The sequence below is a fragment of the Puma concolor genome, chromosome A1, assembly GCF_028749965.1.
Source record: "Puma concolor isolate L17-30 chromosome A1, mPumCon1.1.hap2, whole genome shotgun sequence".
In the NCBI taxonomy this organism is placed as follows: Eukaryota; Metazoa; Chordata; class Mammalia; order Carnivora; family Felidae; genus Puma; species Puma concolor.
The window spans coordinates 52,089,325-52,114,563 of NC_141667.1; the positions used below are offsets into that span (position 1 = coordinate 52,089,325).

A 25,239-nucleotide genomic window follows, 5' to 3' on the forward strand; every position below is an offset into this window, starting at 1 on the left:
TCAGATTCCTCTGAAGGAACAATGAGTAAATACCGGAAGATCCTGGAAATAAATGCCATGAAATAAAGCCACATAGAGTTAGATACAAACAAAAATTAAACACGAGTCTTGAGTTATCCTCAAGGGTCAAGGGAACTGAGGTATTTACAGAACAATCCCCAGCGGTCACCAGTGGTGGAGAGCTCCAGTGGCAGCTCCCACTGGGGAACGCTCTGCAGGTGGGGCGGCTGCAGGCCCCCCAGCCTAAACCCACCTCACCCTGAGGAAACCACGCACACCTGGCTGAGGCCTCTGTCACTGCACTCTCCGAAAGCCCCGTGCCCCCCTTCCCCATGAGCCTTCATCTACACAGCCTGGATCACCCTTCCCCTTCCCCTGTTCACTCTGCCAACCTCTCCCCACCCTTCACCCCTGAAAGCCTTCCCCGACCACTGTCCTTGTTCTGGCCAAGCCCCACATCACATGGTGATCCCTGAGGCCTGGCTTTGGTGTGGTCGCCCGTAGCCTCCGAGCCCAGCTTAAGCAGGAGCAGAACACTGCTGAGTGAGTGTTGGAAGAGGCGGTGGGGTGGCCCAGCTGAGCTCAGAGAGCATGTGACAAAGGGTCCGCACACCTGTGCACAACTGTGAGTACCCTGTGACCCAGTTCTCACCAGACTTTCATGCTTCTTAGGAGAGATGAGGAAGTAGCCGCTTCAGGCTGCCTTACAGCAGATACAACACATTTCTCAGGAAGGCCTCAAAAAATGTCCCCAAGAGGGGCACCTGGGTAGCTCAGTTGGTTAAGTGTCTGACTTTGGCTCAGGTCACGATCTCACAGTTTGGAAGCTGGAGCCCCGTGTCAGGCTCTGTATTGACAGCTCAGAGCCTGGAGACGGCTTCACGGTCTGTTTCTCTCTCTCTCTGCCCCTCCCCCACTCATGCTCTGTCTCTCTCAAAAAACAAAAAAAATGTCAAAAAAGTGTCACCAAGAAACGAAACATTGGACTCTGGGAAGCCAGTGTCTCTATTTTCTCTGCAAGCTTTAAAAGAGTCCACAAAGTGGGCAAAGATGGTGTGATGTGAGGCTCTGGTCTTTGATGGGCAGGAACTGAGCAAGTGGAAATATACAAAACAGCAAAGAGTGGAGACTGATGGCTGACCGGCTCCTATGCAGCTTACAGCCACCCCAGAGCCTCGGCTGCCAGAGCCCTTATCCAGCAGGGCCTAAGCCTGGCACAGCACCGCCTCCACAGCTCACACCTTCCCTGGTCTTGCACACATGGGCAACTCAGGCAGGACAGGCAAGATCAATGCTGTCCAAGGCGGGAGAGCCTCCTGTATGGCTGGAAATCCTGGGGTGGGGAGGGCTGACCAGGCCTCTCCAGCCCCACACCCTCCCTAAATGCAGGACCTCTCCTCCGGCTGGGATTGCTCATCCCTTCACTCACCTTCCTGTGTGTCCTCCAGCGGTCGGTTCAGAGGCCACTGGCTGTCATTAAGGCACTTCTCATGCTCAGATTGCTTAATATCAAGTATTGATATTAATGGCTAGCACCTGACCAATAGGTCATTAATGGGCCTAAGCCCATGAGGACAGGAACCGTGTCTGACCCATTTGCAGCTGTGCCCCCAGGTCCCAGCACGGTGCCTGATACAGAATAGCTGCCCAATGAATATTCGTTCAAAGAATGAATGGTATTCTCTTTCTTGTTTTGTTTTGAGAGCGCGTGAGCAGGGGAGGGGGCAAAGTGGAAGAGTGAGAGAGAGAGAGAGAGAGAGAGAGAATCTTTTTCTTTAAGTTTACTTATTTTGAGAGAGTGAGAGAGGGGCAGAGAGAGAGGGGGAGAGACAGAATTGCAGGCAGGCTCGGTGCTGTCAGTGCAGAGCCCATTGTGGGGCTTGAACCCCACGAATCTGAGATCATGACCCAAGCCAAAACCAAGAGTAGGATGCTTAACTGACTGAGCCACCCAGGTGCCCTGAGAGGGGGGAGAGAGGGAGGGAGGGAAGGCTCCACATTCAGCACAGAGCCCGAGGTGGGACTAGATCTCATGACAGTGAGATCACGACCTGGGCTGAAATCAAGAGTCAGACTCTTAACCGACTGACCCACCTAGGCGCCCAGATACTCTGTTGATAGTTGAATTTAGGGCCATTTAAATTGTTCTCCGATGATATCAGATTATCTATATTCCCTAATTTTTTCTCCCATGATCATATATTCTTTGTACAACTTAAAAAGAAAAAATTTTCTTGCACAGTTGTCCAATTTTACCTGAACCTTGTGCCGAACTAAGCCAACACTGTTAGCAGGCACTCAGTAGATACAAGTAGATACAAGTGCTCTTTTCTTCCCCAGGGCAGAAGGTGGCAAGGTGAAGGTCACAGCCCGGCAAAAACATGCATCATACTCAGGGTGGCATTAAGACTCTTCCACACCATTTCTGGCAGCCAGCAATCTATTCTAACTGGCAGATGTGCTCAGTGAGATTAGTTTCCTCCCTGCCCTCAGAGCTTTTCAAACCTTTCAGAGCTCTGCCTTTTTCCCAGCCACCAGGCCCAAGAGGATTAGCCTCAAATGGAAGGGGCTATGGATTACTGAAGAATCTGAATTCACCTGCTCCCCAGGCTGGAGAAGCTTCTTGGGGACCCACCACACTGTGGGCCAGGGCCAGGCAGAGTGGGGTCTGAATCCTCAGAGTTGGCGCTGGACCTAAGAGCACCAAACTCCACAGGCCATTTGTTTCCTGTTTAGGAATATGCCCCCCATGGAGATGAAATGGCCACGCAGAATGGGAAGTGCTTCAGTAGTACCCAACACACACACAGGGGCAGTCTTCATGCTGGGTTGGGCACTGAATCCTCCCAGGCAGGTTGCGTTCGGATCCCCAGAAGCTCAGAGAACTTAGCTCCACACATCTAGGAGCGACCTTACAGTCCCTGCTCTTAATTGCTGGCCAGCAGACCCCAGCTTAGCAACTATTCCCAAGCACAATACATTTCACAGCCAGAAAAGATTTTATGAGTTTCCTGGTGTTGCACGTGCCTGGCAGACATTTCCTCCCCTCCTCCCATGACTGTGAGCAGGCCAGCCTTTTGTCCCCATTGCTGCAACCAAGCACCGCCACTCAGCTGCCTGCTCCTTATCGACAAGCTGCACTGACGACAGATGCCTGGAAGTCTTCAGGCAGGTCCCCTGGGAGGTGTGGGGGACAGAAGTCCAAATCTTTCCAAGTCACACCAGAGCCACAGACGCTCTTCAACTCCTTTAATGTACTTTTTGTTTGGAAATTTTTCAAATACACAGAAAAGATTAAATAATGAACACAGAGGACCCTTCAGCCAGATTCACCAACTGCTGACTTAGAGCCACATTTATTCCGTGTGTGTGTGTGTGTGTGTGTGTGTGTGTGTATAAATACTGAGTTTGCTGGACTATTTCTTTTTTTAAAATTTTTCTTTTAATGTTTGTTTATTTTTGAGACAGAGAAAGACAGAGCATGAACGGGGGAGGGGCAGAGAGAGGGAGACACAGAATCTGAAGCAGGCTTCAGGCTCTGAGCTGTCAGCACAGAGCCCGATGCGGGACTCGAACTCATGGACCGTGAGATCATGACCTGAACCGAAGTAGGAAGCTCAACCGACTGAGCCATCCAGGCGCCCCTTGCTGGACCATTTTTAATGAAGTTGCAGACGTGACAAGCCAGCCCTGGACAGTGTACAGCCCTGAAGTCATTTTCCTACATAATCATGATGCTATTACCAATTCTAAGAACATCAGGATTAATGCAATAACATTCTTTTCTTTAAAAATTTTTTTTTATTATTATGTTTATTTATTTTGAGAGAGAGAGAGAGAGAGACAGAGTGCGAGTGGGGGAGGGGCAGAGAGAGAGGGAGACACAGAATCCAAAGCAAGGCTCCAGGCTCTGAGCTGTCAGCACAGAGCCTGATGCGGGTCTCAAACCCATGAGTGTGAGATCATGACCTGAGTCAAAGTCAGATGCTCAACTGACTGAGCCACCCAGGCGTCCCTCTTTCCTTTTTTTTAAAAAAAAAATTTTTTTTAATGTTTATTTATTTTTGAGACAGAGAGAGACAGAGCATGAACGGGGGAGGGTCAGAGAGAGAGGGAGACACAGAATCGGAAGCAGGCTCCAGGCTCTGAGCTGTCAGCACAGAGCCCGACGCGGGGCTCGAACTCATGGACCGTGAGATCATGACCTGAGCCGAAGTTGGATGCTTAACTGACTGAGCCACCCAGGCTCCCTCCTTTTTTTTTTTTTTTTTTTTTTTTTTTAAGTAAGCTCCACACCCTGCATGGAGCTTGAACTCACGACCCTGAGCAATCAAGGGTTGCATGCTCCACTGACTGAGCCAGCCAGGTGCCCCGGCAATAACATTTTCTAATATTCAATCTACATTTGACTTCCCCTAAGGTGCCCCAAATGTCTTTTATTATAACCTTTGTCTTTTTTGGATCCAGGTTCAACAAAGCTCACACATGGTGTCCCTTTATATCTTTGAGTCCCATTCTTTGTTTTTCATGACACTGACTCTAGATAAACCCAGGCCAGTTTTCTTCTAAAATGTCCTATATTTTGGGAGCACCTGGCTGGCTCAGTTAGTAGGGCATGCAATTCTTGATCTCAGGGTCATGAGTTCAAGCCCCACATTGGGCCTAGAGACTACTTAAAAAAAAGTCCCATATTCTGGACTGTTTCCTCACGATAAAACAGTTTGGGCAAGGAAACTACAGAGGTGATGTTTTGTCCTTCTTACCAGATCACATCAGGAGTTATATAACGTCAGTTTGTCCCGGCAATAGCGATGCTACGTTTGATCGCTTGGTTAAGGTGGTGACACCAGATCTCTCCATTTTAAAGGTACCATTTTCCTGTGAAATTAATAAGTAATCTGTGAGGTAGACGCCTTCAGACTCTCTGAATATCCTGTTTCCCAACAACCTTTATTTTTTAAGTTTATTTATTTAGAGAGAGACAGAGACAGCATAAGCAGGGGAGGGGCAGAGAGAGAGGGAGAAGAGAGAGAATCCCACGCAGACTCCACACTGTCAGCACAGAGCCCAATGGGGGCTCGAACCCACAAAACTGTGAGATCATGACCTCAGCCCAAACCGAGAGTCGGACGCTTAACCCACGAGCCACCCAGGCATCCCTCCACCAAACTTTAACTCAATGATTTGGCGTCCAGGAAGAATTCTTTCCTGAATACGTAAGTAATTACACTGGGATTGAAAAAGAATTTTTAACAATTCTATCATTCTATCTACATTTTTCTTTTTGGATGTTTACATTGTTCCCAATTTGACCAGTGGGAGCCCTATCATCATACTTATAAGATTAAAAAAAAAATCCTAAAACTACTGAAGCGCTCAGCCTGGGTCTGCAGCCAGGCACAGGCACATGAACCCTTAGTGTAGGTGGCAGTGGTGAAACCTGCAAATAATGCCCTACAAGACCCTTTGCACACCCGGCTGACCGGGTCCTCTTGCTACTCTGATGCACAGACAACCGGGAGAGCCCCAGCCATTCCTGGCATGTCACACAATTACTGAACTGACCACCACAAGTCCAGCCAAGTGGCCGGACTCAACCAAAGTGGCAAGACCCTGTCAGTCCAGCAAGCCTCAGGAGGGACTCTCACAGACTGGCTTTTTTTCCTTTTCTTTTTTTAATAGCATTTTTGTTTGTTGTGGTAAAATGCACATAACATAAAATTCACCATTTTAACCATACAGTTCAGTGGCATTCAGTACATTCACATTGTTGTGCAAACCAATCACGAGAACTCTTCTCATCTTGCAACACGGAAACTGTACACCCATGAAACCCAGTAACTCACTGTCCCTGTGCCCCCTCCTCTGGTAACCACCATTCCATTTTCTGTCTCTATGAACAGACTACTCTAAAGACTGGCTTTTCTTCTTATACCTATGGTCCTAGCATTCACGCCTTCACCAGACCAAACAGATTCCTGACTTTTCTGAATTAGGGCTGAGAGAAACAGTACCTTTAACTGCTTAAAAAAATGTTTTATTTTAGGGCCACCTGGGTGGCTCAGTTGGTTAAACGTCTGACTCTTGATTTCGGCTCAGGTCATGATCTCATGGTTTGGGAGTTTGAGTCCTGCCTTGGGCTCCGTGCTGACCACACAGGACCTGCTTGGGATCCTCCGTCCCTCCCCCAATTCACACTCTTCCTCCTTCTCAAAAATAAATAAATAAACTTTAAAAAGGTTTTATTTTGGAAAAATTAAAATACCAAAAAAAAAAGAGATGTTCTAACGAACCCCTAAGAATACATCACCCATCTCCAACAATCATCAACCTCTATACTGCCTTCAGAAAAATTCCTAAACAAAACGGTGCAGAGTAGGATTCTATAAAAAGTCAGTGCCGCCCTGTCTGTGATGTCCAGGCCCAGGGCTGCTCACACACTACTACAGTCTGCTTCACGTACTGCTTGCTGTGAACTCCCCCATAGACAGCCCTTCATGCCCAGCAAGACACCTCTTTACACACTCATCCGGGGTTACCTGCTGCCCATTCAGGAGCTACACTGAGGCTCAGGGATGAGGCCACAGTTTCCTGGCTAAAGAAAACCAGGTTTTAAAGCAACAGCTGGTTCCTCTTCTTCCCTAAAGAAATGCAACGCTTTTAAAAACAGGCAAAGCTACTGTTCCCCAAGAAGGGCCATTCCCCTATTTTAAAGTTTTCCCCTCTCTTTTACCTGAGAAAGAGAAAAAATGTGAATAGGAACTGAGGCCCCATGGCTGCCCCACACCCTTCAGGAGCCCTCTGTCCTACTCTGTCAGGTGCTGATGGTAAAGGGAGGTGAGGGAGGCAGGTCAGGGGATAAAGGGCCACTCCACTGGCTTCCCAGCCTTGCCTGGCCCTCCGGGTAGGCCTGGTATCTTCGGAGGTGACTGTGGGAAGGACCAGGCAGTAGACAGAGATGGCTGGAGCCAAAGAGGAAACAGGAAGCTGTGGTGGAGAGCTTTCTCCCAGTACCCAAGGGAGGAAGTATGGGCCCATTTGTTCCCAGGCAGGACCAGGCTGAATGGAGACTTTTCTGATGCTAATTCTTTCTTCCTCAGATTCTTCCTTCCTTGGGGTAGAGAAGTAGCTATCAGGAGAGACATATATTTAACGTGAGCTGAGAATATTTAATGAGGGCTGAGAATGTTGTGACCCAGAGGAGCCCAGATTCTGGGGGAGGTCCTGACTGGAAACAGGTTGAGAATGCCCTCTCCAATATCATGTGTGATTTCGGGCCATCACTTAGAAACCCATACCTCAAAGAGTGGTAGGGAGGCTCAGGAGAGAGCACAAGTAACGTGATGGGCACAGATCCTAGGACAAAGAAAGCACTCCATAAACGACAGCAGCTGCTGTTCTTTTTTTTATAAATTTTTTTTTTCAACGTTTATTTATTTTTGGGACAGAGAGAGACAGAGCATGAACGGGGGAGGGGCAGAGAGAGAGGGAGACACAGAATCGGAAACAGGCTCCAGGCTCTGAGCCATCAGCCCAGAGCCTGACGCGGGGCTCGAACTCACGGACCGCGAGATCGTGACCTGGCTGAAGTCGGACGCTTAACCGACTGCGCCACCCAGGCGCCCAGCAGCTGCTGTTCTATGATTTATGGAACATGGTACTTATTCTTTGCACCCCAGACCCAGGATCTTCTTCTCAAGTCCTGTTAGGTAAGTACGGATGAACCAAAGTTGGTAGCTAGTGCTGCAAGACATTTTCTTATAGGCCCCGAAAAAGGGGTAGAAATAAGCTCAAGAAAAGGCTCCCCAACCCCAACTCCATGCCCCTGGCCAGGCTATGCTGGACTCTAGAGTGGCTCCAACCTCCTTCCCCTGAACTGTGACCTTGAACTCCACCCTGGTGCTGCAGGTTCCAAGGTTCACATAGAGGGAAGCAAAGGGGACAACGGGGTCCACAGCCTTTCCCAGATGGGTCCTCTCCACAGGCGTGGGACTTTCCCAGGTCACCGAGCTAGTCAGCAAGAGACAGAACATGCGTGAACCAGGACATGCATTCTGGGTGCACAGGGATTCTGCTGCCAGGTGCCACCACAGTCCAGCAGGCACCAAGAAACACAGGCAGCACCCAGGGAGGGGAGGCCTCCGTGTCATGGGCTCAGCACATTCTGGTAACACACCGGGAGGCTGGGAGCATTTCCCACTTGGAATCAAGCTCAGAAGGATTGAGTGAGCTGCTCCAATCACCCAGCTGGTGGGGACAAATCAGAATTGGAAATCCAGCAATGTGTTCCATGAGGTCAGGGGTCACATGTGTCTTGCAGAACATCACAGATCCCCCTTACGTGGCACAGCATCTGACATAAGGTGAATAAAGAACTGCTTTTTATTTTAAATGATGAATAAACGGCGCCACAGTCCAGAGCATCTCAGAGTCATGAGGATCCCTACAATCCCACAGAGTCTCCATAACGAGTACATCTGTCTGGGTGCAGGGATTCCCACAGATGTGGGTGTGAGGCCAGTTGTGCCCCCTCCCCACCTCACAGTCCCGTTCTCCACACACACTCTTGTCTTCAACCTCCTCTATGCTTATGCTAGTTTAGCAGTTTAATCTCAGAGCCTTTCTGCTACAGATCAGTACAACCAACAGGACCTACTTTTTCCTCCCAATGAGAGGACTGAAGTTGAAGAGTGTATCTCTAACGGGACACTTTCTGTAATAAAGGACCACCCTCTTCCCATCCACCTAAACCAGCTTTTTCATTAAAAAAATTCTTTGGCTTGGGGAGCCTGGGTGTCTCAGGCATTTAAGTGCCTGACTCTTGATCTTGGCTTAGGTCATGATCTCACAGTTCGTGAGTTCAAGCCCTGCACTGGGCTCCATGCTAACAGCATGGAGCCTGCTTGGCATTCTCTCTCTGTGTCTCTCTCTCTCTCTCTCCCCCTGCCCCTCTCCTTCTCTCTCTCAAAATAAATAAACAGATAAACTTAAAAAAATTCTTTGGCTTTTTGTATTTTACTGGAGGCCAGAAAGGGGCTTCTTCCTTGTCTCCCTAGAGCACACTGCTCATATGTCCAGCAGGCAAGTGTCTTCCTGAGGAACCATGGGAGACATATTTTGAGTGATGTGACAGAGAAGCCAGGAAACCACTCTGAGGACAGCACCCTCTGAAAGGCTGTTTTACTTTTTTTTTTTTTCAACATTTATTTATTTTTTGGGACAGAGAGAGACAGAGCATGAACAGGTGAGGGGCAGAGAGAGAGGGAGACACAGAATCGGAAACAGGCTCCAGGCTCTGAGCCATCAGCCCAGAGCCCAACGCGGGGCTCAAACTCACAGACCGCGAGATCGTGACCTGGCTGAAGTCGGACACTTAACCGACTGCGCCACCCAGGCGCCCCCTTTTTTTTTTTTTTTTTTTACGGAGGGCAGGGGGCACTCTGATGAACCACCTGTGGTTCTAGAGAGGCCCGGCCATGCACTGGCTGTGAGGGCTGGGCAAGCCGATGGGGCAAAGGTGGCTTGAAGGCTCAGCGTGTTGGAATGGTGCCCAGTGCTCCCCCCAAACAATGGATCTTGCTCTTGTGAACTTCTGTTGACTCAGGGCCAACCGTGCAACTGCAGTCATAGGGACCATGACAGGTTAGTTTCTGGATAGAATCTGATATGGTGGAGAAAAAAAGTCAGGGACAGAGTACAAAAACCCTGCAGCTAAAGGCAGTGCTTGGGTGCTCTTTGGGTGAGTGGGAAGCTGTGCAGACCTCTGGGAGCGCCCCTCCCACTCTGCCCTTACCCTGCTGCAGGGATCTGGAGATTAGGAAATGTCCTGGAGAAAAAGCCTCTGATCTTGGCCAAACCGGGCAAAGGGGCCAGCCGGGTAGACCTGGTGTGAAGGTGGACCTGGGATCTGCCCTGGGTGAGTTTCATCCTTCCTTAGGACACAAAGAAAGGTCCTTACCATGGCTTACAGCCCCAGGGAGACGGTGTGAGTGGAAGCAACGTCTACAATCCCGGTTGCTGAAGAAGACTCCACAAACTCGCACCTCCTCTGTGCTGAGCACAGTGGAGCACAGATCAGATCCCCGTCCACACAATTCCTTACGGTGCCTCCCTCCTCCCCAGGCCTGTCTCCTTTCTCCCCTAAAAGCAGGCTGTTCCATCCATGGCTGTATCTCCAGTCTCTGGCACAGAGTAGGGCTCAATAAAATGTTGAAGGAAACAATGAATGAATGAAAACACACATCTGACTGGCTGAGTCAATTCCTCAGTCCAACTTTGGAAACAGAGACTAGAGGTGAGGCTACGGGTGGTTGCTGTCTTCAGGAGGAAACTGTAAAAATGCCTCTCAGGTCAGGGTGGCGTCTGGCCAGCTGGGTCACACACTGGCTTCCCTTCTGGCTGCGAGAACTTCCTTGTCTCAGGACAGAGCAACTGGTACAATGACTTAACACGGTGGCAACAGATCCCGGGTTCCTTTGTGCTCCTCTCTACAAACAATTTCACTATTTAGGGGCACCTGGGTGTCTCAGTCTGTTGAGTGTCTGACTTTAGCTCAGGTCATCATCTCGTGGTTCGTGTCAGGTTCTGTGCTGACAGCTCAGAGCCCGGAGCCTGCTTTAGATTCTGTGTCTCCCTCTCTCTCAAAAATAAATAAACATTAAAAAAAAAAAAAAGTATTAAAAAAAAAGAAACAATTTCACTGTCTAAAAGCAGGGGCTGTGGGGTGGGGGCCCTTTGTCAGGTACATGGCTGGCAGCTGGGGCCAGGACTGAGCACGTGCTTCATGTGGAGGAACAGAGTTCTCTCCACGAATGGAGGTCACTGCTCTGCAGAATGCTCACTCCCAGCTCACCGGGGGTTGCTGTGGGCCAGGCCCGATGGGGCTGCGGCTGCACGAAGAGCAGACAGCACGTCCTTCTGGGCTGGAGTATCACTGGCATGGCGATCAGGGGTCCTGGCTGGACCTCTGCTGCAGCACAGAGGAGGAGGAGGAGGAGGAGAGGCAACTCTGGCCACTTCCCTCAAGGTTAGAAGGTGAGCTGCTTCCAGACCCGAGACATGTCCCTGAGGACTGAGGTGTTCACCCAGGCTGGCTAACATGTGGCTCTGCAGGCTCAGGAAAGAGAGCCAGGAGTTTCCTAGCAACCTCGCTGCCTGCTAGCAGGTCTCCCAGCTGCAGCGGCAGAAGGAAGAAATCCAGCTGTAGGACAAAGGCCGCTGTTGTGTGGTGGCTGAGAGCAAGGACTCAGGGAGACGGCTACCTGGGTCCCCATCCACGTACCCTTGGGCAAATCACCTTAGTGGGCCTCAGCCCTCCTCTGTCAAGTGGAGAAAATAATACTGCCTATTTTATAAGACTGTTGTGAGGACCAAATGAGGAAATCCATACAAAGAATCAGTGGTCTGGCATATAAACAACATACTAACCACTCCCTGATCACTGGGGCCAGGATCTGCCCTCTACCCCCAAGTTTTGATTACAGAAAAAAAAATGTAGTGATTTTGCAAGTAATTTTTGTTTTATTCTTTGTATTTTTCTCTATTTTCTAATTTTCTACAAGGAACAAATATCCCTCTCCCGCTTGGAAAAAAAAAAAAAAACACTTTAAAATTCTCAGAAGACACCATTGATGGGACCCTAGAAGTCAGAACTGGCAGAGTAACTGCCAGAGAAGGTTCCAGAACATGGGTCTGCCCTAATCCAAGACTATCTCAGTATGACTGTGCTTTACAAGTGCCCACAAATCATACTTTCCTAGAAGAGTTCCAGGAACCACAACATGTCAAGTGACAAAGAAGACACTTTTCCTGTCTAGACACTGAAATGCTTATAATTAAATCAAAGACTCAGGAGGCAGGGAGAGGCAACAGATACTCCTTTAAGACAATCTCAAAAATCCGGGCAGGGGCACCTGGGTGGTTTAGTCTGTTGGGTGTCCAGCTCTTGGTTTCGGCTCAGGTCATGGTCTCACGGTTTGTGAGATCAAGTCCTGCATCAGGCTCTGCACTGACAGTGGAGCCTGCTTGGGATTCTCTCTCTGTCTCTCTCTCTCTCTCTCTGTCTCTCTTTCTCTCTCTCTCTCCTCCCCCACTCATGCTCTCTCTCCTCTCTTTTAAAATAAATATTAAAAGTTTATTTATTTTTGAGAGAGAGACAGAGTGTAAGCGGGGGGTGGGGGGGCAAAAAGAGAGAAAAAGACAGAATCTGAAGCAGGCTCCAGGCTCTGAGCTGTCGGCACAGAGCTGGACGAGGGGCACGAACCCACGAACCATGAGATTGTGACCTGAGCCAAAGTTGGACGCTTAACCAACTGAGCCACCCAGGCGCCCCTAAAATAAATAAATAAACTTAAGAGAAGGGGAAGGGAGGGGAGGGGAGGGGAGGGGGGAGGGGAAGGGAGGGGAGGGGAGGGGAGGGGAGGGGGGGAGGGGGGAGGGGAGGGGAGAGGAGAGGAGAGGGGAGGGGAGGGGAGGGGAGGGGAGAGGAGAGGGGAGGGGAGAGGAGAGGGGAGAGGAGGGGAGAGGAGAGGAGGGGAGGGGAGGGGAGGGGAGGGGAGAGAAAAGAAAAGAAAAGAAAAGAAAAGAAAAGAAAAGAAAAGAAAAGAAAAGAAAAGAAAAGAAAAAAGAAAAGATCCAGGCAAACACACCTAACATAAAAATACTCTCTAATCTCACCACCCAGGGGTATAACAGCTGGCCTGTTTCTTTGGGTCTGAAAGTGGTTTTAAAGCCAACCAAAGTTGCCCTGCCTGTAGTGTCACCACTCATGCTGACTAGGTGGTGGGTACTCAGTGAAGGGCAGGCTGCTGTGACCCGAGGAGTGAAATGTCTCCACCACGGACAGCCTGAGTCTCTGAGGTGAGACAAGGAAGAGATATAATCTGGAAAAGTCTCCAGTGGCTCTCCCAGGGGGCAAGAGGACTAACGAATTAGGACTCTAAAGTTCTTCCTCTTCAGCATTAACAGAAGAATGCATATAGCACAATCCTGACTGTAACAAGGGAGAAGGTACTGGTAAGACACAGTATTCACTACAGAGAGGGTTCAAGGTTAAAGTAAATAAAAAGAAAAGAAAGATAAATGCCTAGCTCTCAGCAGCCAGGCTGCAGATAAGCGTGAAGAGCAGACAGGGTGCTTGACGTCAATGTCTTGGTCATCTTCCCGCTAAGATGTGGGCCAGGCTATTCTCCTGAAAGTAAGGACATTTAGATTTTCTTAGAAGGGTCACTGGCTCATTCTTGGCATGTCTCCAGAGACCTGCTGGGTCTCTGGCTTGAAGGCTGCTTCTTTAGGAGATGCCTCCAGATCATAAGCAACATGAGGATGGGGATTAGATTTGTTTTGTGCTCCCAGCTATCTCCCAGGCTCAGTGCATAGGAGGTAAAGATGTGTGGAATGACTTATCTTCAGTGGCAGGGACTATAGATATTCCTTCTGTTTGCCACTGCCTCCATGGGTATATAGCTTCTGGTATACAGCAGAGGTCCAATAAATGTTTTTTTTTTTTTTTTTTTAAATGACTTACCTGTGTGGGGTCATGGGCTCCTGAACATTGCATCTTCAATTAACCCATGCATCTTAAGACTTCCTTCTTACTCTCCCCAGCCACAGAAAAACCCTACTTGGATCCCAGAACCCCAGGCCCTGGAAAAACAGGCCTGAGCACTAAACTTGCTAAGGCAAACTGTACAATTTCTGAGTTTCCGGCCCAGCCAGTTTCCTGACCAACATGTCACACAAAATCCTTCCCCTGAAAATAGCTCTAAGCCTGCCAGTCTGCAGAGATGGGAACAGGAAATGGAAAATCACCATGTCCTCACTCACAGCACTGCAACATCAGGGCCCTAAGTCCGGATGTATTTGGTGTGGCCCTTAGGTGACAGACCACTTTTTCCAGTCCAGCCCATGCTGTGGGGCCACCACCAAGATGCTACTGATTAGAAGAGGCACCATTGATGTTGCACAGTCTTTGGAGGAAATAATAAACAACTGTCAATATTAAGTGCACACATCAAATGTAAGACCCGTCTTCATTTTCTGAAATGGGAAACCATGGCAGGAAGGGAATGTAGGATTCCTCCTAGCCACTCCCCCGTGAATTATCTCCTGCATGGGGGCAGCCATATTTCCTTGCAGATTTGGGTTTAATCCTGTAAATGAATCTCCTGCTTTGCTTTGTCTAAAGTACACCGGTGAAAAAGGCCACCTGGAAAAACAGACCCCTTTGCATCCACTGCCCACGATTAGTACCCTAGGGGCATTTCGACTATTCCCAGCTTGGGGAGAGCTGGTGTGTTTAACTTCTCCCCCAGCAGGAAGGTACTGCCTTCCTTCATCCCCTTCACCAGGAGAGATGAAGACTGCTTTCAAGTCTGCAACAGGGAGACCCCATCTCACCGCCCCCCTGCCCTGCTCTCAAAGAAACTGCTTCTCAGAAGCAGCAGTTGCTAATCAAAGCAGGGGGAGGAAAGGGGAAGGATGCAGGGGTGACTGAGGGGGGAGTGAAGGTGCTTTACTGGGACGGAGATGGGCCACTCCTAGAATTTCCTGAGGCCCAGAGAGCACAAGCCCTTGGTAGGCAGTGGTTTTCACTGGTACCTTCGCTAAGAGATGAGACTATTCATTTCTGGCTTGAGGAGTCTTAAAAGCAATTGGTCTGGGGAACTCATTTCTCATCTGGGCATCCTGGACAGGGCAAGGCAGCAGGAGGGATGCAAAGGTACTCCCTGCTGGGAGCACAGAAGAAGGAAAGCCATAAGTAGACACAGGTGGGGGGCCGGCATGGGGGAGGGACACTGCTCCTCTATTGATGGTTTCTTGAGGTAGAGAAGTGTGGTTCCAAAGGCTCCCACAAATTAAGTTCAATTTAAGAAAAGGGATCTTGTCATTCACGAGGCAATTTAGTGCTTCCTATCAAAATCTTACATGCACACAACGCACACACCTTTGTCCCAAGCACTTCCATCTCTGGGCATTTTTCTCACACTTCCTTGTACAAAGATACAGGGAAAAGGATAGCTGTCGTCGTACTGTTGACAGTAGTGAAAAAACCAGATGGCAATCTAAATGGCCACCGACAGTGGAGTAATCAAACAGACGTCAGTGTTTATGATATAGAGAACTCAGCAGTCAAGGAAGAGTAAGGTAAACCCAGACAGACTGACAGGAAAGATGTTCTTGACGTGCTACGAAGAAAGCACTCTTGGTATTAACCCACTTGTGTAAATACACAATTGATTCTGGTTATGTGCAGAAGCTGTGTTCCATAAATTCACTGGGAAAGGCAGAACTAGTGAACCCAGAACCGGGCTCCTAGGGAAGTACAGGGTTAGGTTCCTGTGAGCCACTGGTCGTGTTTTCATCAATCGATCAACACAGAACCTGGTTCTGTGTATTTCTGTTCAATATACTGTTGATTCATTATCACCGAACCCACAGCCCGCAGCACTGTAACTCGCGCCTGAACAAGCCTCATCTAGCACACAGGTTTTGTCTGAACGGCACATCATGGCCTTGCACTCAGGAATGCGAGACAGCACTTCAGCACTATGCTTCTGGGGGCCGTATTAAGCAGTAAAACCACCAACAAGCAGAAAAATCAGAAAATGTGGCACTAAACAGACTGAGAAAAGGACCCTTGTTTTTAAGCACGAGAGCTGAATCAACAAGGCAGTGTGTTGTCTTTGTTCCTCAGCTGGGAACATGCACACTGGGTGCCTCTGAACATGTCCACGAATGACCGCCAAAGTTCTGTGAGTATGGATTTTGAGATTACAAATAAATTTTAGTGAGGAGCACCTGGGTGGCTCAGTCGGTTAAGCACCTGACTCTCAACTTCGGCTCAGGTCATGATCTCACGGTTTGTGAGTCTGAGCCCCACAACACTCTGTGCTGAGAGTGCTTGGGATTCTCTCTGTCTCTCTGTCTGTCTGTCTGTCTGTCTGTCTGTCTCTGTCTCTCTCTCTCCCTCTCCCTCTCCCTCTGCCCCTCCCCTGCTCTCTCTCTCTCAAAATAAATTAAAAAACCCACAAATTTTAGTCAATTCGCAAGTATGGAATCTTTGAATTATGAGGAATTACAGTAGATCAATTTTGGAAAAAGACATAAGAAACTACTCCCAGAAGGTATTTTTGGTGAGTGGGACAGGCAGCAGATTTTTTACTTTATTCTGTGAATCTCACTGTCCAAATGAGTATACTATTTCTAATTTTGGGGTCACCTGGGTGGCTCAGTTGGTTGAGCATCCAACTTCAGCTCAGGTCATGTTCTCACAGTTCATGAGTTTTGAGCCCTGAGTTAGGCTCTGTGCTGACAGCTTGGAGTCTGGAACCTGCTTTGGATTCTGTGTCTCCCTCTCTCTACCCCTCCCCTGCTCACACTGTGTGTGTGTGTGTGTGTGTGTGTGTGTGTGTGTGTGTGTGTGTCTCAAAAATAAAGAAACATTAAAAAAATTTAAAACAAAATTTGCAGTGGGAAGGTGAGCCTTTCTGTAGGTACATGCATCACAGCATGACAGATTCACTGTGAGCTAAAGGATACTCTGCCCCCACATTTGATGCTTCCCTCTTCTGGGGAGGAGGAGGGCTGAAATGAAGGCTAGCAGAGGACTCAGCCTCACCTACAAAAGCCTGAAAGTCAGAACTTTACCCCAAGAAACAAACTTGTCACCCTTAGCTTTTCCCACTTCACATACCAGAAGCAGTCAGTGAGGGGCAGGATGGGGCTCACAATCCAGAAGAGAAAGTACAATGGAATGGGGGAGAGGGAGGGAATCTTGCAATTCTGTTTACTGGGCAGTTTATATGGGTGTGATCTAGGATTCCTTTTACCACCTTGTCAATAAAAATAGATTTATTTTCCCAATTATGAAAACACATAAATATGTTTGGGTCTGGAAGTATACACACCAAACTGTGGCAAAAGGACTATGGGTTTGGGGAAAACAATTTTTTTTTCTTTTTTCTTTTAGAGAGAGCGAGAGAGAGTGTGAGCACACACACACAAGTGGGACAGGGGCAGAGAGAGGGAGAGAGAGAATCCTAAGCAGGCTCCATGTTTGGCATGGAGCCCGATGCAGGGCTCAATCCCACACCTCTGGGATCATGACCTGAGATGAAATCAAGAGTTGGACACTCAACTGATTAAGCCACCCAGACATCCCGGAAATGAATTTTTATATAATTGGATTTTTTCATAATAAAAATGTATCTCATGCCTTTTTGATTGTAATAACAACGTCTCACATTTAAGGCCATGCTGCCCTACCAAAAAAGCCACCCTGGTCATGCCTCCTGCCTTTTTGGTTTTCTTCCCCACCCTCTCTCCTTCTCAGGTTGCTTCATGCCCTGGCCAAGCACTCAACACCCAGTCATCTCGGAGCAGCAATAGCTAGGCAAAAGCAAAACTCTGGGTTTCCTTAAAAAGTTCAACACTGAAGAGCCAATTCTAATCAGCAATTCCACTCTTAGGCTTCTGCCTAAAAGAACTGAAAACAGGTGTTCAAACAAAACTGGTACTGAATGTTCATAGCAGCACTAATAATAACAGCCAAAAGGTGGAAACAACCCAAATGTCCATCAACAGATAAATGGATAAACAAATTGTGGTATGCCCATACAACAGTGTTATTCAGCAATGACAAGGAATGAAGGACTGATGTGCGCTACAATTTGGATGAACCCTGAAAACATTAAGTGAAAGAAAGCAGACAAAAGGTCATGTACTGTAGGATTCCTTTCACACGAAATGTCCAGAACAGGCAAATCCGTACATATAGAACACAGATTAATGGCTGCCAGCGGCTGTGAGTGGGAAGGAATGGGAAGTGGCCACTTAATGGATACAAGTGTTCCTTTCGGGGGGATGAAAATGTTCTGGAACTAGAGAGAGGCAACAGTTGCACAGCAGTGTGAATGGATGTACTAAACGCCGTGAAACTGTATGGTTCACAATGGCTAAAATGGTAAATTTCATGTTGTGATATGAATTTTACCGCATTTAAAAAACAAACAAAACTCCTGAGCTGTGTGATCATAGGCAAGTTACTCAGCCTCTCTGAGCTTACGGAATGGGCAGATGACAGCACAACCACATAGGCTGGTTGGGAGGATTCCAAGAGACATGGGTGTTAAGTGCTTGACACACAGCCGGGTGTGGAGAAAGGGGCTAGTAAGTAATAAAGCTGCGGCCACCAGGATGACAGTTATGGCACGCTGACAAAGCCCATTCACCTGGAAGTTGTGGGGTCTCCATGCTGCCAAATTATCCTTTTAATTAAACAGCTATAACAACAACAAAAAGAGGGGCTGGGAAGCTGTAAAAGATGAAAGATTAAAGAAGACAGTGGCTCTACTATATTTACAGTATACTTACATCTAGATTATATTTATGGTAGGATTCTATCCCGTGTAGGTTACATGAACAGTTAACTCAATCATAGGAAGACCAAGTCCACCATGGAACAACCTATAAGCTCTTGCTTTTCCACCTCCTTCCATTGGTCTGACCCTTGACTTCCACTGGTCTGACCAAGATATGGACCCTTGACTGACCCTTGATTTATGGGGGCAGAGGGGCTGCAGGTAGGTGAGACGGTTCCATCTGTGCAAAGGCTCTTATCTGGAAACAGCTCTAAAAACTGAAAAACTGACAGGTGGGTGCAAGAAATGTTACTCTTCTTATCTAGGAATTATCTGGTACAGAATTAGCAGAACTCAAAACTTCCTGAGGCAAGGTGACCACCCACCCCCCCCCCCCCCCCCCTTGTGGCTAATAGTCAGCCTGGGGAGAGGGGAGGGAGCAATGAATAGGATTTCAGGCTGTCATGGAAACTTTTCTTTCCTTGGGCCTCTGAGCATATGGCAGGTGTCCTGAAAAATCCGTTCCTGCTGCCCCAGGCTGGCTGCTGCCCTCAGACATGTGGGTGGGGGTGTCTGCCTCTCTGTCTGAAAGGCCCTCTTCCCTCTGCCATGACAGCGGCAGCACAAAGGAGTCTCCAGTGTGCGCCTCACGTCCCAGCTCCCCAGACAGACGCTGGAGGACAGCCTCCATGGCCTCATGGAAATCTAAGTCCCCTGCCCCCATGGGGCCTCGATGCAGCCCATAGATCACAGACAGCAGCAGGCCAAAGGCCATGGCGTGGACTTCTCCTAGGCCGCCTGAAATGTGATGCCCGTTCTGCCCTCGGCCAACAGTGATATCTTGCAAGCCCCCTGCATCTCTTCCCAAGACGGAAGAGAGCTACATGTTTGGGGACTTTGAGGTAGCAAGCAGACTGGATTCCCACCCAGCAAGACTGACTTCTCTGTAGAACACAGGAAATCAGCTGGCCCAAGGTAGAGCAAATCAAATTGGAAGACTGTACACCCAAAGCAGCCAAAGGGATTAGAATAACAGGTAGAAAGTGCCATGGTGGAAAACAATACACAGTGTTTAAAACTCTATAGCTGTGCTTCTGGAACTGGGTGATCGTGGCCACAGGGGTTCAGGGCAGCATGCCGAGGACAGTGCCATAGGAGAAAGTGGGTACCATCCTCTTGTGGCATCGGTGGGACTCAAGGATTGGAGAGGGGCCGATATAATAAAACAGGATGATAACATATTGTAGAGGGGAATGTAAACTCTGACTGAATTGTCAGAAGAAAATACTAGATGTCAAGGAAATGTCATGATTGTAGCTAGCCACTTTGGGGCACGTCACTCCTTTCCGTTAAGGGCACCTTGGAGAGGTGTGAAAGCCCAGCTCGGAAGGAACCTCTAGCTTCATTCATTTCCTTTATTCCACAAATATTTTTTTCAGGTCTTATGATGTACTAGGTTCCTTTCCCTCCCCAAAACTTACTGTTTAGTAGTGGGGGTGGGTGTTAATTAAGAGTGCATGATGCCATGGAAATGTGTATTTGCTGAGTGTGTGGGGGAAGGCTTTCTCAAGGATGTGGGGCCTGAGTGACATTTAATTGGGTCCAGACAGGTGGGGTGGGGAAGCTTTCTAGGCAGAGGAGACAGCATGGGCAAAGTTCTGTGACAGGAGGGGGCCTAGCTGGGATTCAGTGCCTGAAGAGGGGAAATGTATGAGGTCAGACAGACAGGACCTTGATAGACGATCCGTACCCTCAGATTGTTGGTAAACCAGGGGGCGATTTTAAGTAGCAGGATGGCATGACAGAACTGTGTTTTAAGCACATGACCTGAGCAGCATAGTCAGGCGGTAGTCCCTACTGAGGCAGACAGACAGACAGCTATGCTGTGTTTTTTGTTGGGCCTCAATGGACGATTGAGGCCTGGTGTCCAGGCCTGGTGACAACACAATGGGTCTTGGTTGGCCCCAATCAAGCAGTCACATTTCTACATACCTCTAAGAACAGTGGTTGTTAGGGTTTCCCCTAACATACATTCCCCTAATAGCACACTCAGAGGCCCTATGCCTCTGGTGACACTGCCTTAAGAGTACAGGTTCTGGCACCACGCAGTTCTGGGCCCAAACTGTGTCTGCTATATACTAGCTAGATGACCCAAGGCAAGCTTCTTAATCTCTCTATGTCTCGGTAAGATGGGGGTACTACAAGTATCTGTCTCTCTGTCTCTTGGGTCATAGTGTGGATGCATTAAAATCAAGATGCTAAAATCCTTATCACTTAGCCTGGAACATTACAGACGCTAAAGAAAGTGTTGATTATTATGACTATAGTTTGCATTCAGCAAAGGATGGACACAGAAGATGTGCAAAGACCTCAGAAATGTAAAATGACTCAGGAGCACCCAGGCTCTAAGGGGGGGGGGGAGTGGGTGGGAAGCAGCGGTTTCCACATACTTGCGAGCAGGAGGCAGGAGACCGCCACGGCATACAGCTGCTTGGAGGTGGTGATGTTGTAGCGGTCCAGGAAGTGGTCCAGCAGGTAGACAGCCAGGTGCCGGGCCGCGGGGCACAGCTGACAGTGGCTGCTCAGCAGGGTCAGGATGTCCACAAAGAACCGGCGGCTCTTCAACAGTGGGGAGTGGGCTCGGAAGGCGGGCAGCTTCAGCTCCTGGAGCACAGGAGGGACAGAAGGGGGGTCAGGGCTGCCTCCTGAGAGCCTCGGATGCCCCAGGAAAGCGAGACACGGGGGCCTGCCTGCTGGCTGGTGAGGGGCAGTGATTCCTTCCAGACCCTTCAAGTCCCAGGATGGCAGCCCCTCTATTCCAGAAACTCCTGGACCATCTCCCATCTGCCCTCAGTGAGCACAGGCTCGTGAAGTGTCAAGGATATGATGACAGAGGCACATGAAGGAGATAATCGGCACCAAAGACACCAGTCATTCCCTGGGGAAAGGATTAGTATTTGAGATATACAAGCCATAAAAGAATATAGGCCTGGAGGTCAGAGACCCGCATCCCAATTCCAGTTGCACTACTCAACCCAGTCGTGCCAGCACGGTCCCCTGCCTTCACCTTTGCCTCTTCCTCAACAGCTGAGGGGAGGATTAAATAGAAAATGAATGTAAACACCCAGCACACAGTGACCTCTCAGGGACCCCAGCCTAATTGCCTCTCTGGGTGGGATTGTGAGAGATGAATTTTAAAAAATATTTAATATATGGGGCATCTGAGTGGCTCAGTTGGTTAAGCATCTGACTCTTGATCTTGGATCAGGTCATGATCTCATGGCTCGTGAGTTCGAGCCCCACATCGGGCTCTGTGATGGTAGTACAGAGCCTGCTTGGGATTCTCTCCTTCTCTCTCTGCCCCTCCCCTGCACTCTCTCTCTCTTTCTTTAAAAAAAAAAAACAAAACATTTAAAAAATATTTAATACACAAAAAGCTGTTAAAATAATAGTACAAAGAACTCCTGAAATACCCTTCACCCAGGCTCCTCAGTTTTCATTTTATATTTTCTCTCTCTGCATGCACATACATTTTTTTTCTAAAAGTAAATTCCAAACATATTTCCCTCCACCCAACGAGGCAACTTTTACTTTGTAATTTGTACACTGCCATGTTATCCAAATTTATTTCTCCAACATAAGCCAACAAGAGAAATATCAAGCCAACCAAGATTTTTAATGACAGGAAAAATTTTCTTATATATCTGCTATATTTGCAATTTAACCAAAGTAGGCCAGATATTATTTATTTAGGAAATGCTGTAGCTATATTTTGTCAAGTAGAGAAACTAAAGAGAAGCAAAATTGAGGGACAGTGGGAAAGGGGGAACTGGCAGAAAAGGAACTGTGAGAGCTTACTAAAGGCAGGTTCCCTGGGGGTGAGATTAAAACAGACTGGAGCCCTTTGTCTGTATCATGCCACTTTCTCAGCCACTTTCTCAGTGTGGCTCTACTGAGATAGCAACAGCTCTGGGACAAGAGATATCTGTTCATTCATTCATTTATTCATTCAAAATATATTAATTCATTCATTTAACTCGGTAAGTATTGAGTGCCTTCTATACATCAGACATTATTCTAGGCACTGGGAATATAACCTAGAATAAGATAGACATACATCTAAATGGAAGATTAAAACCATCAAACTCTTACAAAAGGAGCAAATCTTCATCACTTAGGCAATGGTTTCTTTGATGTGACTAGAAGCAACAGAACTAGAAGCAAGATCATCTAAGTTGGACTTCAAAATGTAAAATCTTCATGCTTCAAAAGACAACATCAAGAAAGTGAAAAGGCAACCCACAGAATGGGAGAAAATGTTTGGAAATCATGTATCAATAAGAGGCTGTATCCAGAATAAAGAATTCCCACAACTCAACAATAAAAAGACAACGTAGTTCAAAATGGACAAAGGACTGAATAGATATTTCTGCAAAGAAGACATGGAAATGGCCAATAAGCACATGAAAAGATGCGCAACACTCAATTATTAGGGAAATGCAAATCAAAACCACAGTGAGATACCACCTCACACCCATTACAATTGCTACTAGAAAAACAAAATCAGAAAATAAACACGTGTTGGTGAGGATGTGACAAACTGGAACTCTCATCCACTGGTGGTGGGAAGGTAAAATGGTGCAGCCACTGTGGAGAACACTCTGGTAGTTCCTCAAAACGTGAAGCACAGAGGAAGCACGTGACCCAGCAATTCCAATCCTTGCTGTATGCCCAAGAGAAATGAAAACATGGACACACAAAAACTTGTATAGGAATGTTTCTAACAGCTTTATTCATAACAAGATAGGGAAACTGAATGGACCCCATGAAAGACTACTTTTTTTGTTGCCTCTATTCTTGCTAGGACCTACACCTCCACTCTACACACACTTTATGGTACAGATAATGTATGTCCTCCTTATAAAGGGCATGGAGTTAATGATTTCTTTGGAGTCATTCAGCGCAGCAGATAACATCTAAGGAGTGATGAGGTGGGTCCTCGTGAACCATTTTCCAAGACCACTGACTCACCAAGACCATTGGCTCCAGGGCATAAGTGACTGATGGAAGACACCTAAACACTTCTCTTTGTTGCTGGATGCCTGAGAAGACACGTGCATTGACCATATCCTCAATGAAAACCCCAGACCCCAAGCAAACATGAGACTCACACCTCTTTCCTTTCTGAGTCACCCACTCTGTCTGTATCTGCTTTATGTCCTCAATAAATGCTGTTCTCACTTCCTCTCGGCTTGTGCTTAATTTCCATCTTGTGAGAAGCCAAAGACCCTCTTGGCTGGTCCTGCAGGATTTCCTCTGGGTCCTCGGACGCAGCCAACCTGCATCACTAACAGTCTCCAAATGGAAACAACCCAAATGTGCATCAACTGATGAATGGAAAAACAAAATGTATCCATACACCACGCAATATTACTTGGCCATAAAAAGGAAAGAATATGAATGACCCTTGAAAACATTATGCTAAATGAAAAAAAGCTAGTCATAAAAGGCCACATATTGTATGATCCCATTTATATGGTATGTCCAGTATAGGCAAATCCATACAAACATAAAGTATGTTAGTAGTTGCTGGGAGCTAGGGATGGGTGGAAGTTAATGGGCGGGGGGGGGGGGGGGGGGGTGACTGCTAATGGTTTCTTTTTGGGATCATGAAAACATTCTGAAATTAGATAGTGTTGATGGTTGCACAATGCTTACTATGCTAAAGGCAACTGAATTGTATACTTTCAAAGGGTGAGCTTTATGATATATGAATTGTATTTCAATAAAGCCATCTTTTTACCATTCTCATGGAGTTTCTAGACCAGTAAGAGATGGGAACCAAATAATAAGGCAATTACATGATTCCAAATGGTGATCAACACTACAAAGGAGGGGTGCCTGGGTGGCTCAGTTGGTTAAGCATCTGATTCTTCTTTTTTTTAATGTTTATTTATTTTTGAGACAGAGAGAGACAGAGCATGAATGGGGAAGGGGCAGAGAGAGAGGGAGACACAGAATCGGAAGCAGGCTCCAGGCTCTGAGCCATCAGCCCAGAGCCCGACGTGGGGCTCGAACTCACAGACTGCGAGATCGTGACCTGAGCTGAAGTTGGACGCTTAACCAACTGAGCCACCCAGGCACCCCTTAAGCATCTGATTCTTGATGTCAGCTCAGGTCTTGATCTCAGGGTCATGAGTTCAAGCCCCGCGTTGGGCTCGGTACTGAGTATGGAGCCTCCTTAAAAAACAAAAACAAAGACAAAACACTACAAAGGAAAACCCTGAGCAGTGAACGCCTCCATCTTCTCAAAGGGAGAAAGGCCTTCCCTGTGAAAGTGAAGCCTGCGTTGAGATTTCACGCTGGGATCTCTCCTCTTCTGGCTTGTTCCCCCACAGAGCTCTGAGCCCAGGACATCTCTCGTGCTAACCCCAGGGCTCTGCTCATGGAAGGTGCTCCAAGGTGAACAAAGTACTCTCTCTCCCTCATGTTTACACATAAACTGGAGTTTGACAAAGTCCTGAAACCCCAGGCTTTACTTAACCTGCAAGGGATCTGAGACCACAAGACTGTCAATGTACCTTTTTCTCAACCTGTCTTTTTTTTTTTTTTTTTTTAAAGTAATCTCTACACCCAACATGGGGCTCGAATTCATGACCTCGAGATGAAGAGTCGCAAGCTCCACCAACTGAGCCAGGGGGGCACCCCGGTTTTTTTCATTTAAATCACAGAGACAATCTTTTATTGTCAGTTTAACTTTTTTAAAGAAAAGATTTGACTTGTGTATTATTCATCTTCATTGTCTGATGAATTTATGGGCCACTGTGGGATTTCAAACTCCTTGAGGGCAGGGTCTGGGTCTGCTCTGGCTCATCCCTGT

General features: G+C 47.7%; 1 protein-coding gene across 2 annotated transcripts in view; it reads right to left on the reverse strand.

The window, feature by feature from the left end:
- Nucleotides 1–25,239, reverse strand: part of CCNJL (cyclin J like) — a 58,111-nt gene that overhangs the window by 7,768 nt on the left and 25,104 nt on the right. For both annotated transcript variants that reach the window (XM_086707094.1, XM_025923486.2), the window contains exon 3: nt 20,810–21,023. In XM_086707094.1, coding sequence (XP_086563220.1) covers nt 20,810–21,023 — 214 coding nt within the window. The remainder of the gene's footprint in view (nt 1–20,809; nt 21,024–25,239) is intronic.